The 17,755-nt window shown below is 56.2% G+C and overlaps 1 protein-coding gene across 13 annotated transcripts; it reads left to right on the top strand.

Moving 5' to 3' along the window:
* Positions 1-3,756: 3,756 nt before the first annotated feature.
* SEMA6C (semaphorin 6C) lies at positions 3,757-17,755 on the top strand. Of its 13 annotated transcripts, none has more exons than XM_045479155.1 (19): positions 3,757-3,869; positions 8,405-8,570; positions 10,332-10,446; positions 10,735-10,798; positions 10,957-11,013; positions 11,369-11,470; positions 11,694-11,784; positions 11,992-12,111; positions 12,292-12,380; positions 12,713-12,930; positions 13,218-13,349; positions 13,627-13,779; positions 14,021-14,194; positions 14,477-14,623; positions 14,871-14,948; positions 15,086-15,141; positions 15,313-15,357; positions 15,730-15,825; positions 16,234-17,755. In XM_045479155.1, the coding sequence occupies exons 2-19, from the start codon at positions 8,459-8,461 to the stop codon at positions 17,277-17,279; spliced, it is 2,895 nt and encodes a 964-aa protein (XP_045335111.1). In that variant the 5' UTR covers positions 3,757-3,869; positions 8,405-8,458; the 3' UTR covers positions 17,280-17,755. The 13 variants fall into 13 exon arrangements, with proteins under 13 accessions (XP_045335111.1, XP_045335107.1, XP_045335110.1 ...); XM_045479151.1 differs by lacking the exon at positions 3,757-3,869 and adding an exon at positions 4,351-4,594; XM_045479154.1 differs by lacking the exon at positions 3,757-3,869 and adding an exon at positions 4,351-4,598.

Genomic DNA, 17,755 nt, shown 5'->3' with positions numbered 1-17,755 from the left:
AAAAGAACTTCTCTTGGGGCACCTGGGTGGCTTGGTTGGTTAAGCGTCTGACTCTTGATTTTGGCTCGGGTTGTGATCCCTGGGTGGTGAGATTGAGCCCCACATTGGGCCTTGTGTTGATTGTGGAGCCTGATTAAGATTCTGTCTCTCTCTCTCTCTCTTTCTCTCTTTCCCTCTCCCTCTGCCCCTTTTCCCTCACTCAAGCTCTCTCTCTCTTTCTCTAAAATAAAAGAATAAAAAGAACTTTTTTAGTCCCTCCTCCTCACTATATGTATATATGTATGTATGTGCATATATATATATATATATATATATATATACACACACACACATGTCTTTTGTCTGGGAAATGATTTCTCTGTTTCTATGTAAAAAAAAAACATTTGTTTAATGTTTTATTTATTTTTGAGAAAGAGACAGAGACAGAGTATGAGCCGGGGAGGGGCAGAGAGGGAGACAGAGTCCCAAGGAGGCTCCAGGCTCCAAGCCTTCAGCACAGAGCCTGACACAGGGCTTGAACTCATGAACTATGAGATCATGACCTGTGCTGAAGTCAGATGCTTAACCAACTGAGCCACCCAGGCGCCCCTATTTCTCTAATTCTAAATGATCACCTTTGCCGGGTAGGGTATTCTTGGTTGTAGGTTTTTTTCCTTTCAGCACTTTGAATATATCATGCCACTCCCTTCTGGCCTGCAAAATTTCCACTGAAAAAAATCAGCTGATAGGGGTTTCCCCTTGTACATAACTTTGCTTCTCTTTTGCTGCTTTTAAAATTCTTTCTTTATGTTTAAACTTTGACATTTTATTTTATTTATTTTTTTAATGTTTGTTTTTGAGAGAGAAAGAGCATGAGCAGGGAAGGGGCAGAGAGAGAGGGAGACACAGAATCTGAAGCAGGCTCCAGGCTCTGAGCTGTCAGCACAGAGCCTGATGCGGGGCTCAGACTTATGAACTGTGAGATCATAACTTGAGCCAAAGTTGGATGCTCAACCGACTGAGCCACCCAGGCCCCCCATAATCTTTGACATTTTATTTTAAATGTTTATTTTTGAGACAGAGACAGAGCATGAACGGGGGAGGGTCAGAGAGAGGGAGACACAGAATCCGAAGCAGGCTCCAGGCTCTGAGCTGTCAGCACAGAGCCTGACGCGGGGCTCGAACCCACAGACCCTGAGATCATGACCTGAGCTGAAGTCGGATGCCTAACTGAGCCACCCAGGCGCCCCTCTTTGACATTTTAATTATTATGTGTCTAGTGTGGATCTCCAAAGGTTCATCTTATTTTGGACTCTTTTTGCTTCCTGAACCTGGATGTCTATTTCCTTCCCTAGATTAAGGAAGTTTTCAGCTATTATTTGTTCAAATAAATTTTCTGCCCCTTTCTCTCCTCTCCTTCTGAGACCCCCTATAATGCAAATGTTTATTCTCTTGATGTCATCCAACAGGTCCCTTAACCTACCTCATTTTAAAAATTCTTTCCTTTTTGCTGTTCAGCTTGGGTGCTTCCCATTATCCTACCCTTCAGATCACTGATCTTCTTCCGTATCCATTAATCTACTGTCGATTCCCTTTAGTGTGTATTTAATTTCAGTTATTGTATTTTTCAACTCTGATTTATTATTTTGTGTATTTTCTCTTTGTTGAAGTTCTCTTTGAGTTCCTCCATTTTTTCTCTCCAGTCTACTGAGCATCTTTATAACCATTGCTTTATTTTTTAAAAGTTTTTATTTTAATTCCAGTTAGTTAACATGCAGTATAATATTAATTTCAGGTGTACAATATAGTGATTCAACATTTCTATACATTACTTGGTGCTCATCACTAGTGCCTTCCTTTAAAAAAAAATTTTTTTTAATGTTTACTTTTGAGAGAGAGAGAGAGAGAGAGAGAGTGGGGAAGGGGCAGAGAGAGAGGGAGACACAGAATCTGAAGCAAGCTCCAGGCTCTGCGCTGTCAGCACAGAGCCTGATGTAGGGCTTGAACTTATGAACCATGAGATCATGACCTGAGCCGAAGTTAGACGCTTAACTAACTGAGCCACCCAGACGCCCCAACTAGTGCCTTCCTTAATCCCCATCCCCTCTTCCCCCCCCACCCCAACCTCCTCTCTGGTAACCACCATTTTGTTCTCTATAATTAAGAGTCTGCTTCTTGATATCTCCTTCTATTTTTTTCCTTTGCTTGTTTTGTTTCTTAAATTCCATATATGAGTGAAACCATATGGTATTTGTCTTTCTCAGACTTATTTGTCTTAGCATTATACTCTCTAGATCAATCCATGTCATCGCAAATAGCAAAATTCCATTCTTTTTATGGCTGAATAATATTCCATTTTATATATATAAATAATATATAATATTCATATATATATATATATATATATATATATATATATATATATATACCACATCTTCTTTATCCATTTATCAATTGATGGACACTTGGGCTGCTTCCATATCTTGACTATGGTAAGTAATGCTGCTATAAACATAGGGGTCTGTGTATCCCTTTGATTAGCGTTCTTGTCGATCATTACTTTAAACTCTAACAGGAATATTGATCATCTCCATTTAGTTCTTTTTCTGAGGTTTTATCTTATTCTTTCAATTAGAGCATATTCCTCTGTCTCCTCATTTTGCTTGACTTTCTGTGTTTGTTTCTATGAATTAGTGGAACAGCTACTTCTCCTAAACTTGAAGGAATGGTCTTAGGCATGGGTCATCGCTTGTGTAGACTCCATGTGCCTGGTGACTTTTGCTGGCTGGCTGGAGTTGTGGGTGACATGGTCTGGGGATCGCGAGGCACTCCCTGCTAGGTCTGCTCTGGTAGGATGGTAGATGGCCATTTCTTCAAAGACTGAGACTGCATCCCACAGCGAATTGTATATGAAATAAGTGCTTAATACTTTATAGATGGAACTGAGATTTTAATTGGGCCCTAAAACTTTAAATAAATTACACCTCAGTCTCTATTCACTAACCTATTTAATGAGCATGTATTTGAGTACCTAAGTCCTTTGTTAGAAGCTGGGGAGATACATCTCTTGCTTACTCACTGTGAGGCTTAGCCCAGTCAGTGAGCCTGATCAGAGTTCAGTAAAGACCAGCAAACCCTTGTGCCTCCTTTCCTCTTGTCCAGAGACTAGTATGTGGGAGTAGGGGGCAGGAGGTGCCCACTCAGATAAAACTGTCCAAGAATGCCAATGTCTCCCAGGCCACCCACTATCCTGGGAATTTTGAGAACGTCTTTTGTCCCAGCCCCCACGCAGGGAAGAATCTTAGCAGGCGATACCAAGGTGGGAGCCAAGCAGTGCTGTCTGAAGTAGTCTCATTCTCCCTCCCCACTGACCTTCCCAGAATCAAAGAGTCTTTATGGAGGATGGGGTTGGAGAAGAAGCAGTTTTGCTATTCGAAGGAATGTCCAGGGCCCTCTGAAGAAAGATGGAACACTAATCCTGTGTCTGGGACCAGTAAGGCTATACGTGGGGCTGGGACACTGGTCACTTTCCCTTTTTGGAGTCTCCATGTTGCTCCTCTTTCTGTGTGATTCTCTGAGTCAGTTTGTCCCAATCTCCACGTCTCTCTTTTGGCTTGAGCCTCACTCACCTGTCCTCTTCCATCAACCCAACAGCCTGACTGCCAGCCACCCTGGCTTCCTGGCTCCGTAGTTCCTGGCCTAGTGGCCTAAGCCCATCCTGCTCTGACAGTAGGGGTGAGAGGGGAGGAGATGATGGGGACAAGGAAAACCTCCTGGTGACACCTTCCTTTCCTTTCCCGGGCCTCAAGCCCTCAAGCGCATGCTAGGCCTCCCTTATTGGGGTCATCATGAACCAGAGGAGGCACATGGGAAGAAACAAGGAGGTCGAGGTAAAAACAGTAGAGAGGAGGGACAGAGGGTTGGGGGCAGAGGGGAGAGCCCCCCCGAAGTGGAAGCCAGGTAGCCAAAGCCATTGGGGAGAAAGGAGGGAGGTTGAGTCGCGCGGCTCAGACAGTCCAGCCCAGCCGAGTCTCCGGGTTTCCCGTCGGTCTCTCCTTCCAGCTTCGCTTCCTTCCTCTCTTGTAAGATTTCTCCCAGGACCTCTCCGTGAGACCCCCTCCTCCGTACGAGTCTCGGCGATGGTCCGCTGGTTTCTCCATCTCGCGCCTGGCTTTGGTCTCTGGCTCAGTCTCCCGACCTGGCCCTCTCGGTGGGCGGTGCTCCTTACGCCCCGCCCCCAAGGAGGACTATTGGTGAAGAGGTGTCGAGAAGGCGGTGTCCAGCCAGCTTCCGAGAGCCAGATTGGTTGCGGCGACCTAGAGGCGGGCGGGAGGCGGAGCCGGCCGGGAGGCGGGCGGGGCGGCTGGGGCCCGGCCCAGAGCCCCGGGCGGTCGCATTGTTTTCCTGCACGGAGCCGCGGCGGGAGTGGGGGCTGCGACTGGGACCCGCGCGGCTTGCCAGACCCGACAGCGGCCGGGAGCTCAGATCCGGGCTCCATCCCATTCGGACGCTCATCACATCTCGCCAGAGCCCCAATCACGGATTGCGAACTCGGCGTGGTGCGGGGCTGCTGCCCGCCCGCTGCGATCTCGGTCCCGCTGACCCGGATCTCGGAGCAAGTACCCCGGAGCTTGGGGAGATGGGGCTGCAGGGGAGGCCAGGAGGACGGGGGACGCCGCAGCTGGGGACAACGTTCCGAAGTGCGAGAGGGAACCGGGAGGGTGCCAGCGCGCTGTGTGCCTGGCTGGTGGAGAGGGTCAGCGGAGTTGGGGTGCTTGGAGGGAGGAGGGGACTGTGGCCGAGCCCCGTCAGTGCACTGTTGGGCGCAGCGTCTGGGCTCCTCTTCCCACCGGGCTTCTCTGAGTCGCGTCCCCTGGATTGGGGAGCGCGAAAGGGGATTATCTGAGGCGCGCACCGTGCAGAGGGTGGAAACCCTGGTGCCTTGACTCCCGGGCAGGGAAACTAAGGCTCCGAAACCCGCGGAGAACTGGACCCTCCTCTCGATGTCTCTGCAGGGATGGGAAGGGGGACGCGTCGTTCCAGACTTTGGTGTCACGGTTGCACCTCTGTCCTTGTGCAAGCGGGAGTCTGAGCACCTCTCAGGAGGTTGGCTGGGGCAGAGAGTCGGGGAAGGGGGCCCCCCGAGAAACAACAGTCCCCGCGCCCTTCTCCTTTCTTCACCCCACTCGCCCCGGGGCTTTGTTAGACCAGGGTCTCCCAAGGAGGAGAGCCTAGCTGGAGACTGAACCTTTAGCCCGCGGACCCCGCTCAGCGCCGGCCGCAGGCCTGCCCTCTTTGGTTCCCAGCCTCTGGCCCTGTTTCTCTGGCCTGGGAGACCCGCCTCCGCTCCCCAACCCCCGCTCTCATCCTCACTCTGTCTGCGCCTGCAGGCCCCTCCAGCCCCTCCTCCCGCTAACGTGGCTCTGGGACCCGGTCCCGGCCCAGACTCTGCTGCCCGCCCCTCTCGGAGCCCCAGATCCAGTGAGGGGGAGACACGTCGAGCCCCTGGCCCCGGGCCCATCTTATGCCAGGCTCTAAACACCTGGATTATCCTCGTTGGGGGTTGGGTGGAAGGGAGAGTAGGTGCGGAACCAGGGGCAGAGGGTGGGAGAAATGTCTTGGAGAAGGGAATGCGCCTTCAGCCTGTTTCTCGAGGATCCTCACCGCGCCCCCCACCCCCTCTACCTCCTGTCTGCTCCCCCAGAGGAAGGTGGACTGGGGCGGGAGACCAGCCTGAGAGCTTCCTGCTATTGTCCCCAGCCCGGTCTCCCCTTCTCCATCCCTTCCCCAGCCTCCCCCTCCACCCGCCTTGACTCTGGTTGTGACTCTGGCTATGACCCTGGCCACTCCCCAGAGGTGGCCGTAGGGCCAGGAGGAGAGAGAAGGGCTGTTTTCTCTCCCAGCAAAGAGAAGACCTAGGAGGGGAAGAAAGGTTTGGCCAGGCCTCCCCCATTTGCTTCAGATGGGGGGTATGATGCCTTTCCCCAGGCCCCGGGTGGGATGGGAACTGCTCAGATGCTGCTCCTCCAAAAACCAATGTGGGAAGCCTTCTTAAAGACATATCATACAAGTCTAGGGGGCCAATGCGAAGGCCAACCAAGTGTTTTCAGAGGCTGGACTAATCCAGTCCAAGGCAGGGGGTGGGGTGCAGAGACACTGGGCAGGAGGGAGGCAGGACCTGCTCTCTTAGGGAAGAAGGGGCTGGGGATGTTTGCTATCGGAGCATTTTGCCTAGAAATGAAGAGCATGTAAATGAGATGCAAATTAGCCTCTATTGTCCCCAGCTAGGGCGCTTTCTCGGTGAAGGCTGCTGGATTCTGAGGGTTTTAATGTGGGAGTGGTCGTCATGCCCCACAAACTCTCCCTGTCACCCTTTTCCCCAAGACTGGTCCTTCAGTTCTAGGAGTTTCCAGCTAGGGGCCAGCCCCTGCCCCTGCCCTCACATCTTTGGGTTTGAAGCGGCCGGCACCTCTGTAATCTAGCTCACTGTCAACACCCCGCCCCACCCCACCTCACAACACACCCACACCTTTCCAGGGCCGCATGTCCCTTTCCCTAGCCTCAGTAGACTTCTCCTAAATTTTCACATTTACTTCTAAGGGATGTGGTAAGGAGGTCTAGCTAAGCCTCTTCCCTCCTGTCCCTTCTTCCATCAGGTCACAGGTTTCCTATCCCCCTCAAACCCCCACAGGAGTCACGACCCCAGGTGAGGAAAGGGCAGCAGCTCCTGAAGGCAGGGGATAGAAACTGGCCTGGTCTGGGAGCAGGAAGAGGGGTCTGGCTGTTCTCCCCACTTGCCAGAGGCCAAAGTTGTTTCCTGGGTGAAGATACCAGTTGCCCAGGGCAACTTGGGGGGGGGGGAGCCGGAGGGGGAGGATAGGAGACAGGCTGGGTCCCTTTCTCTTCCCCTGGGAGCACCAGCATCCGGGGATGGGGGTGGGGTGGTTAGGGAGGCTTGGCCTTTCAGCACCAGAGGGTCGTTAGCTAGCTGACTGCTCTGCCCCTGGGGAGGGGGTCATCATTAGATGTTCCTACCCCTTCCCCTCCTCCAGCCCTCTTGGGACCCCATCTGACGTCAACCTCCCCACCAGTGACGCTGGACTGGGGGTGGGGTACACTTGGGTCCTGGCTCCAAGAGTGGATTTGGGGAGATGGAATGGGCTGGGCTTGGAAACCCAGGGTCTGTTCTTTAAGGGGACATGGTGGGATGAACAACTAACGATTGGTGAGGGATAGCTGTCTATTCACAGAAAGGAAGGATTCTCACCCGACCTGGTTTCAGGAGCCACTCAGCCCCTCGCTTCAGTTTGAGGGGAGGGAGGGCAGGAAGCTGGAGTACACCTCCCACTGCGGGGCCCAACCGGGGTCAGCTGGGGTGGGGTTGGCGGTGCCTGATGAGTGGGAAGGGCAGTCTCACCACGCTTTCACCATATCCATCTTTTCCTGGACTTTGGGCTACCGTTGCCTGTGCCTGTCGTTGAATTATTTATATTTCCATTTTGAGGCAGCCTGAAGAGGGAAGGAAGAGAAAGAGGGACATACGTGTTGAGCCATTTCTCATCACCAGTATAGCCAGTTGCATCCCTGGCTCCTCATAGGCGTCTGCTCCTCCTCATCAAGTACTTGCACTGGTTCTTGGGAGCCAGGGAGGGAGCAGGGGGTTGGAGAGGCTGGGAGGGGGCACAGTGGTCGGGCAGACAGCTGCAGCCAGAGCTAAGTTTAGCCTCTGATCTGGCTCTGATGCAGATGCATTTTTGGCTAAGGCAGCCCCCCACCCCACCCTGTACCCCTCCCTACCCAGCTTCTCCCTAGCAAAGAGAAGAGCCCTTGAGGCATGAACTTAGACTAAGACAACGACCCCTAGGCTTCCTGCCCCCACTCTGTCCTTCCCCAACCCTAGAGAGGGGATGGCTTCCTCGCAGCTGCCTCTTCCCCGGGCACAGCGCCTGAATGGCTCCCAGGGTGCCGTCCGGGTCTGTGAGGGAGGGTGAGGCAGACACGGTGCCCTCTTCCTCCTTCCAGTGCCAAGGAGTCACTATTTATAATTTTAAGGCTTCAGTGTCTAATTATAACTGAGAAGGGGTTAGTAAGAGGGGGGCCGGGAGGTGTCACCTACCGAATGTCCCAGGCCCACTCAGAAGAAAGGAGAAGAGGCCGTGTGAGAAGGTTTGGAAGGGGAACGGGCGTGTTCTGTCCTTACCTGGGGTCATGCCTGCAGGTCTCACGCCAGCCAGTTTGGGCCAGTTGGAGAGAGAAAGGCCTGGAGTGACAGTGACAGCTGGCTGGGACCAAGGCAGTGCCAGAGAAAGGGTTGATTCCCCTGGCCCACAGGGTCCTCTAGGGTCAGACCAGGGGAGGAGCCCGCCTGGGCCAGGGCGGAAGGGATCTGGCCCCTTCCCCCACTTTTATCTGTCTCCTCTTTCAGGGCCGGCATATGGGTGAGGGGGCACCCCCTGGGGCCTGAGCTGCCCCGCACAGGATGCCCCGTGCCCCCCGCTTCATGCCCTTGCTGCTCCTGCTGCTCTCACTTCCCCATACCCAGGCTGCCTTCCCCCAGGACCCCCTCCCTCTGCTGACCTCTGACCTGCAAGGTGAGTGCCCTGGCCTGACACCCCGCTGGGTGAGCTCTGCACCCCAGACCCCTGTGTAGGAGGCCAGGGTACAGGAAGACACCCAGCAGGGGAAGCAGACAGGTAGAGGGAACAGGCGCTGCTGGCCCTGCTTCCTTCACTTGGAGGCAGTGCGGTCATTTGGTGGTTAAGAGCACGGACTCTCAGCCAGACCAAACCTTAGCAGGTTTGGATCCCTGCCCGGCGACTCATTAGCCGCACAATCTTGGTTAGATTGTTTAACCTTCCTTTGCCTCAGTCTCCTCATCTGCAAAATGAAGAGAGCAAATAGCATTCTGCCTCAGAGTTATGTAGGGATTAAATGAGGCGCCGAGAACACGGTCTGGCACATGGTAAGTGCTGCCTGTGTGTTTGCTATTACTGTTAGGTATGTCACAAAGGTTCAGGGCTGGTTCAGTGGTTCCCCACACCTCTTCCCCCATCTCCACCATTTGCACCACAACTAAGCCTAGGTCCCACTGTGAGGGAAACCATACACCCACTTTTTTCTGAGAAGAACCTTGATCTATTTGCAGGTTCCTGTTATGGATGTAGAATTTAGTGTAATTTTAAGGACCAAGGGACTGCAGTTGGGTCCCTGGGAGTAAGTGTTGGGGGATAAGAATAGCAAACACTTGCATGTGCCAGATGCGGTTCTGAGCACCGTATAAACATTAAAGCATCTATGTCTGAACTCTGAGCTGCCTCTGGGCACTGATGATCATGGTTGCCATGGTCAGGCCAGCAGACACGGAGGGTGGTCAACGGAGACAGTGACCTGGGACGGCTGAGGTGGCTTCTGAAGAGCCTTGAGGGGATGATACCAAAAGCTGGGAGAAATGGAGTAAGTGCTCCAGACAAGACAGTGTATGGCACGGGAATGAGAGGGGAGTGCTAGCCAGCCCTACAGCCCTTCCAAGAAGGAACTGTGTTCAGCTCTGGAGTAGGACAGACCTGGATCTGAATCCCAGTGCCTTCCACTTCCCAGCTAAATAAACTAGGCAAATTCCTTAATGGCTTTAAGCCTCAGACTCCTCATCTGTAAAGTGGGGCCAATATTAGTATAGTAAAACCTTGCGGCAAGATAAGCAAACATTATTTTTAATTTTAATTAAAAAAATGTTTATCTTTAGAGAGATGGAGAGATGGAGCGCGAGCAGGGGAGGGGCAGAGAAAGAGGGAGACACAGAATCCAAAGCAGGCTCCAGGATCTGAGCTGTCAGCACAAAGACAGATGTGGGGCCTGAACTCACAAACCGTGGGGGATCATAACCTGAGCCAAAGTTGGATGCCTAACCGACTGAGCCACCCAGGTGCCCCTCTAATAAATTTTAACTTGATAAATGAGCGATGTCTTGTGATACAAATAGTATGTGATACTGAGTATCACTTGATCACAACTGAGCCAATGGTTCTTGAAATTCACTTTAATATACGAGTGCTTTGGATTACAAGCATCATTCCAGAATGAATTATGCTTGCAAACCAAGTTTTACTGTATTTCCCTTATAGGGTTGTATTAAACGAGGCATCTAAAATGCTAACATGGTGGTTGGCCGAGGTTAAGTGCTCAGGGCTAGCATTATTTTATTAATAGCTGTATTAATAGTTTTTTTAATACCTCACAACTTGTCTTCCTCATCCACAATGTCCATGGCTGGATTTCATCTGGCTGGAAAGGGTATTGGGGGAGTGCATGGTGTCCTGGCTCAGCCTCAGCACCCACCTCTCTGTGTCTTCTAGGGACTTCCCCATTATCCTGGTTCCGGGGCCTGGAGGATGATGCTGTGGTTGCCGAACTTGGGCTGGACTTTCAGAGATTCCTAACCTTGAACCGGACCTTGCTAGTGGCTGCCCGGTAAACTGGCCGTGGCACTGTTGTGGGGCCGACATGCATGCTCCTGGGCAGACATGGGACCTGCATGGCCACTGCAGCACCTTGCAGGGGACACATGCATGTGTACAAGCCATGGGACGTGGACATGCTTGGACCCAGAGCGCAAATGCCGAGGCATGGAGTAAGGGGGGGGATAGCAGGAGGTCTGCGATGTTTGTCTCTGACCACTGAGCCTGAGCAGGGTGGCAGTAAGGAGCTCAGGTGGGGTGCCTTTGTTTGGCTCTGATCCCTCCTTACCTCTCCCTGCAGGGATCACGTTTTCTCCTTCGATCTTCAAGCCCAGGAGGCAGGGGAGGGGCTGGTGCCCAACAAGGTAAGAGGCATGTGGCAGGAGGTGCAGGCATGGAGATGAGGCCTGGAAAGGTCTGCTGGGGGTCCAGCGGGTGGGAAAAAGAATCCAAAAGGAGCCGTCATGTGAGGGGGCATCCAGCTTGCCCCATGATGTTCCCTCCCTTCTGTCTCTCCCTTCAGTATCTAACATGGCGGAGCCAAGACATGGAGAACTGTGTTGTGCGGGGAAAGCTGACGGTGAGGAGCGTGAGGAGCGGGGTGACAATTTCGAGGGGAGAATTTCCCGCCTCTCCAGGCTCTGTCCAGGACCACAGTGGTCCTCTGCTGTGCCCAGTTTTCCCACCCACTTGCATCTGGGGTGGGGTGGGGGGGATGCAGGAAAGGGGATGAATAGTTTTTGCCTTCCTTCACAGAAGAGCTAGGCTCTAGCAGGCCAAAGAATCTGTCTGAGGTTGCAGGGTAGCAAATAGCTTGGCTGGGACTTTACCCCACATTGCTCTGACCGTCTCAGGGGAGGTGGCCTTACTTCCTGTGGCCCCCTGTCCCAGTCCTAGGGAGCCCTGTCGCTGACCCGGAATTTTGGCTTCTCTAGGACGAGTGCCACAACTATATTCGTGTTCTTGTTCCCTGGGACTCCCAGACACTCCTTGCCTGTGGAACGAACTCATTCAGCCCCGTGTGCCGCAGCTATGGGGTACAAAGGCGGAGGGAGGGGGTGTGGGGCAGGGAAGGGGTCATGATGGGAGTGGGAAGAGAACCCAAGGTGGGCAACCAGCGAGGGTAGGGGAACCTGAGTGTCCAGAATGCAAGGGTCCTGAAGGGGTTGGGGAGAGAGCCAAGGGGACGCGGGGAGGTGGGTGATGGAGCCAGACTCCGAGACCCTGATGGTTCCAAGAATCTGTTCCCTCTCCCTCCAGATAACTTCGCTGCAGCAGGAGGGTGAAGAGCTGAGTGGGCAGGCTCGATGCCCCTTTGATGCCACCCAGTCCAACGTGGCCATCTTTGCAGGTGTGCACCTGGGCACGTGAGAAGTGGGCCTGTGGCCGGAGGGGGCTACCACCTCAGCCCTTCTCCCAATTTGGTCTCTCCCTATGCTCCTGAGTGGAAGGTTGAGGTAGGGGGCAGGGCCAGGGTGAGTGAGGTAGGGGTGTAGGAGGCCCAAGAAGCGCCAGATCCCTGGGCCCTCCCCTGACTCCCCCCTACCCGCCCCTCCAGAGGGCAGCCTATACTCAGCCACAGCTGCGGATTTCCAGGCCAGTGATGCTGTGGTTTACAGAAGCCTTGGGCCTCAGCCCCCACTCCGCTCGGCCAAGTACGACTCCAAGTGGCTCAGAGGTCAGGGCGGGCCTGGGGGAGGGAGGCTGCTCTTGGGGAGGAGGTGCAGGGGGAGGACAGGGGGAGGTGCAGGGAGCAGGCAGAGGGTGGTGGTACTGGTACTGTGCCTGTGTGAAAGGCAGAAGGCTGTGTGGGGCCTGGAGTCTCTGAGCATGCTGTTTCCTGTCTCCGCCCCCTCAGAGCCACACTTCGTCCATGCCTTGGAGCACGGAGACCATGTCTACTTCTTCTTCCGAGAGGTCTCTGTGGAGGATGCTCGGCTGGGAAGGGTAAGGAGGTGGGCACCAGGGGTGGGTAGCTAGAGAGTTCTGCTGGATCCTGAGGAGCCAGTCAAGAGTCAGTGAAGAGCTCCTGGCCCTAATCTCCACCATATAGTCCCTTGGACTCTGAGCCCCAACTTGGAGTAGCCCCCAGCCCTCTGCCCCCACATCCTGCTGTGTCCCTCATCCTTGACCCCAACCGATCTACCACGCTATACCCTTCCTTTGCTGTGCCCCTAACATTGGTCTCTCGGTCCTCCAACACTCCAGATTCGTGTCCCCGCCACTGGCCCTGGGGCCCTCCCTGTTCTCCTAGTCCTGGCTCTCCCCACCCCACCCAGGTGCAGTTCTCCAGGGTGGCCCGAGTATGTAAACGTGACATGGGCGGCTCACCTCGGGCCTTGGACCGCCACTGGACATCCTTCCTGAAGCTGCGGCTCAACTGCTCTGTTCCTGGAGATTCTACCTTCTATTTTGACGTCTTACAGGCCTTAACTGGGCCTGTGAACTTGTATGGCCGCTCTGCTCTCTTTGGGGTCTTCACCACGCAGACCAATAGGTTAGTAGTAGACTAACCGACATGGGCCAATCTGTCCCTTGTCCCACCAGCGTCTGAGCCCCCCTCCCACAGCCTTCTGATGCCTTATAATGAGGGGAGACTCCATTCAAGGCCAGTTTACTATTCTGTTCATTTTTTTTTCTCCCAGCATGGCCCCCAGAGACTGTCTCACCCTCTCAGGCTCCACGTCCTAATATGGTGCATAAGGGCAGCTGCCGTGTCTCACCTGGGAGGGGCTGTGCTATCCCTCCCAACCCCCAGCCCACATCCTTTTCTGGCTCCTTCAGCATCCCTGGCTCTGCGGTCTGTGCCTTCTACCTGGATGATATCGAGCATGCGTTTGAGGGCAAGTTCAAGGAGCAGAGGAGTCTGGATGGGGCCTGGACACCCGTATCTGAAGACAGGGTTCCCTCCCCCAGGTACCCAGGATGGGGGTGGCTTTTGTGGGGGCAGAAGCAAGCAGTGTGTTCCCACATGGGATTATGAAGAGAGGGTCTATGGGATTAGGGGGAGGGGGCTCAGTGGGTTGGCATGGGACTGGAGAGCTGTGGAGAAAAGGAAGGCAGTAGTTGAATGTCTGTGTGAAGGGGTAGAGCAAAGGTTACCAATCATGTTTGGGAGCAGCTGGGGGGGTGGGATACTTAACTAAACCCTGGGTCCCCGTCCTAACATGGCTCCTTTCCATGTGCCTACCAGGCCAGGATCCTGTGCAGGTGTAGGTGTGGCTGCCTTGTTCCCCTCTTCCAGAGATCTCCCTGACGACGTCCTGACCTTTATCAAGGCTCACCCACTGCTGGACCCGGCTGTGCCACCTGCTACCCATCAGCCTCTGCTCACCCTCACCAGCAGGTATGTGGCTAGACAAATGACAGCTACTGCCCAACTCCCCCCCCCCCCCCGCCCCCGCCACTCTCTGTCTCCGACCTCACAAGCTAAATCATATTGGTGGGAAGAAGAACCCATGAAAATGGAAGGGAGAGCGAGAAGAAGAAAAAGTCTGGGCGGGAGGAAGCACCCGGAAGTGGGCACCAGGATACATGGGCCATCTTCCACTAGTCAGCTTGCCCTAACCCAAGGCCTATCCCTCCAGGGCTCTACTGACCCAGTTAGCTGTGGATGGTAGGGCTGGTCCCTACGGTAACACCACAGTCCTGTTCCTGGGCTCCGAAGATGGGACAGTGCTGAAGGTACTGCCCCCAGGGGGGCCATCAGGGGGCCCTGAGCCCATCCTGTTGGAAGAAATCAATGCCTACAGCCCTGCCAGGTGAGGCCTTCGTCTGGCAGTCCCTCCCACCCCCCCCACCCCCCTTGCAGAGCAGGAATGGGAAGTGAGGTGGTGGATGGAGATGTGGGGGGATAGGGTGGGAACTCCCGAGAAGCTATAGGGTATAGGGATTTGTCAAGAAGCTGGGTGGTTTGGTGGGGCAGTCCTATGAGTTGTGTTCAGGGCTTGTGCACCTCCCCACCTTCTGTTCTTTAACCGCCCCCCCCCCCGAGACAGGAGCCTCACCTGCGCCATCTCTGATTCCTTCTGGCTCCATCCTAGGTGCAGTGGGAAGCGGGCGGCCCAAACGGCACGGCGGGTCATAGGGCTGGAGCTGGACACTGAAGGTCACAGGCTCTTTGTGGCTTTTTCTGGCTGCATCATCTACCTCCCTCTCAGTCGGTGTGCCCGGCACGGGGCCTGTCAGAGGTGAGAAGAGGCTGAGGGCAGGCCTGCCTGGGGAGGTTCCTTGAGCCGGAAGGAGCATGGGGACACAGGCATGGGGGGTGGCAGAGAAATGCAGGGGAGGGTCAGGAGGGAGGGTTGCCTGGAGCCTTCTGTAGGTATGCAGCAACCAGGGACTAGAATAGGAATCAGGGTAGGCAGGATGGGATCTGGGGCTGGGGCATGGGCTGTGATTAGAGGGGAGAGCCTCAGATGTCTCTGTCTCCCCCAGGAGCTGTCTGGCTTCTCAGGACCCATACTGTGGATGGCACAGCTCCAGAGGCTGTGTGGATATCAGGGGACCCGGTGGGTAAGTGAGGGGCCCCTGGACCTCCTGAGGAGAAAGCTCCCCACTACTAGGAGAGGGAGCTGAGGGCTGGGGCAGGGGCTGGGGGGCAAGATGGATAACTGCACTGAGACACCCCCATCCACCTCATTTCCTTCTAGGACTGATGTGGATCCGGCTGGGAACCAGGAATCCACGGAGCACAGTGACTGCCAAGGTAAATGGCCGGGGCAGGGGCGGCTGTAGCCACAGCTGCACATGGCTCTGAAGGCCCTCAGCGACCATCCCGGGTGTGGGTTTCTGTCCTTCTGTAGCACAGTCACCCCTTTCAGTTCTTCTAGAAGCTTCCCCTGCCCCTGTCTTCACACTCCATCTTCCTTCTTCATAGATGGAGCTACTGGGAGTCAGTCTGGTACAGGGGATTCTGCTTATGGTGAGTCTGGCTATTCCAACTTCATCCCCCCTTGCCCGGCCCACACTCACCCGAGTCTGTGCTCCCTGGCAGCAGCAGACCAGCACCCCGGACCCACTGAGAGAGTCTCAAGGGTTAGCATCCTCCACACACCTGGCATATAGCTCAGTGCTTGGCATACAGTAGGGTGCTTAAATAAATAGTCTTTGAAAAAACTACATGAAAGAATGCCTGCATGGTGAGCCCTTCCCCATGCCCAGAAGAAAGGAGAGGCTGGAGTTCTGGACTTTGGGGTTCCAAAGGGGGTGGGTGGGGGTGGGGAGGACCCTCTGAATGGGTGTCAGATGTGGAAAACAGGAGCCTCACTGGCTCTGACCTGGTCTCTGTCACCAGTGCTTCTGGGTCCTGGCCCTTCCCCTGAGACCCCCAGCCCCCTCAGTGATGCCCACCCCCGGCCCCAGTCTTCCACTATTGGAGCTCACACTCAGGGTAAGGGGGCTGGTTGGGAGGGACAGGAGTGAAGTGTGGGGCTGCTGATTCTTGAAGAACTCCAAGCCCCTCACTGACACGTTTGATGCTCACTAATGCCTGTCTGGTGCCCCCTCTCCCCAGAGCTGGGCATCTCCTACCCACCTCCTTCTGCACTGGCAGAGTTTGGCACCTGCTCTTGGCATGGCTCCAGGGGCCAGAGCTGGGTTGGGGACTCCCCAAGACCCAAGCTCTAGCCTGTGTGTGAGGGCTGGTGTGATGGGCTGTGCGTTGAGGGGTCAGGGGAGGTCATTCTGAGGAGGGTCAGGCTGTGCTGGAGCGGAGGAGGCGAGCAGCAGCGGGAGCGAGGTGCAGCGCCCTCCCACACCCCCCTACCTCGGCTGAGCCTCCCTCCTCCCTCTCGGTCAGCAGGCGTGCGCCGGGACCTCCCCCCAGCCTCAGCCTCCCTCTCCGTCCCCATCCCACTCCTCCTGGCCTGTGCTGCCGCAGCCTTCGCTCTGGGCGCCTCGGTCTCTGGCCTCCTGGTCTCCTGCGCGTGCCGCCGAGCCCACCGACGTCGGAGCAAGGACGTCGAGACTCCGGGGCTCCCGCGCCCTCTCTCCCTTCGCAGCTTGGCCCGGCTGCACGGTGCGGGCCCGGAGCCGCCGCAGTCCAAGGACGGAGACGGGGCGCAGCCGCCCCAGCTCTACACCACCTTCCTGCCTCCCCCCGAGGGCGTGGCCCCGCCGGAGCTGGCCTGCCTGCCCACGCCGGAGTCCACGCCCGAGCTGCCGGCCAAGCACCTCCGCCACGCCGGGGGCCGCTGGGAGTGGAACCAGAACGGGAACAATGCCAAGGAGGGTCAGGGACGCGCGCGGGGCGGGAACGCGGCGGGCGGCCCCGCGCCCCGCGTGCTGGTGAGGCCGCCGCCGCCCGGCTGTCCCGGGCAGGCGGTGGAGGTCACCACCCTGGAAGAACTGCTGCGCTACCTGCACGGTCCGCAGCCACCCAGGAAGGGGGCCGAGCCCCTGGCCGCGGCCGCGTTTACCTCGCGGGCGCTCCCGCCGGAACCCAGCCCCACCCCCACCCTGTTCGCGGGCCCCAGCCTCCTGCCCCGGGAGTGTGGCCCGCCGTTGAGGCTGGACGTGCCCCCCGAGGGCAAGTGCGCGGCCCCCTCCACGCGGCCCGCCCTCTCCGCCCCCGCTCCCCGGCTAGGGGTCGGGGGCGGCCGCAGAACGCCCTTCCCCATACATCGTGCCCCTCCGGCCCTGCTCACTCGGGTCCCCTCGGGGGGCCCCTCCAGGTACTGTGGGGGGCCCGGGAGACATCTTCTGTACCTGGGCCGGCCGGAGGGCTATCGGGGCCGCGCCCTAAAGAGGGTGGACGTCGAGAAGCCGCAGCTGCCCCCGCAGCCGCCCCTCGTCACGCCCTCCCCCCCGCCGGCCATCCCCAACGGCAGCCATTTTCACTTTTAAAGGGAGCTGCGCTGCGTCCTCCAGTTGGGCCCCTGAGGCCCGCGCCTTCCAAGGCCAAGAGCATGGACGCGTCTCCAAGGACAGAACCCCTCCCTCTCTCCGCGTTCCACACCTCCAGCCTTTCTGGACTCTGAGAGTCTCCTGGGGTCTCAGCCCGCCTCGGGTTTATTTATTGACTGTCTTTCCCCCTGTCCTCGAGAGAGGAGTGGGAGGTGAGAAGCTCGCCCCCTCAGTGAGCCAGCTTTTCGGGGGGAACTGGCGCACTCCTACTTCCCCCTCCCTCAGCCAAGCTGCCTTAACTCGCCCCTTCGGGCTTCCTCCATAGACTGAGCCGCGGGCGGGCCGCAGGACGGATGGACGGACCGACGGGGCTGGGGCCGCGCGCGCGCTGTGTACGGAGTCCTCGGGCCTCCCGGGACGTGCCTCCTCCTACTGTGTAGGAGCCTCCGCTTCCCAATACAGCTTTTTGTCCCCGA

The sequence above is a fragment of the Leopardus geoffroyi genome, chromosome C1 (genome assembly GCF_018350155.1).
Source record: "Leopardus geoffroyi isolate Oge1 chromosome C1, O.geoffroyi_Oge1_pat1.0, whole genome shotgun sequence".
Classification (NCBI taxonomy): Eukaryota; Metazoa; Chordata; class Mammalia; order Carnivora; family Felidae; genus Leopardus; species Leopardus geoffroyi.
The sequence above is the reverse complement of the archived record's forward strand: the minus strand, read 5'-3'. Positions and strand labels throughout refer to the sequence as shown.

What these genes read in the sequence shown, in the direction of transcription:
- SEMA6C (XM_045479155.1), top strand. Translation starts at nt 8,459, where the DNA reads ATGCCCCGTGCCCCCCGCTTCATGCCCTTGCTGCTCCTGCTGCTCTCA. An exon ending in GATATCAGGGGACCCGGTGG is followed by an intron (nt 14,949 to 15,085) that starts GTAAGTGAGGGG and finishes ATTTCCTTCTAG; the next exon opens with GACTGATGTGGATCCGGCTG. An exon ending in TATTGGAGCTCACACTCAGG is followed by an intron (nt 15,826 to 16,233) that starts GTAAGGGGGCTG and finishes CCTCTCGGTCAG; the next exon opens with CAGGCGTGCGCCGGGACCTC.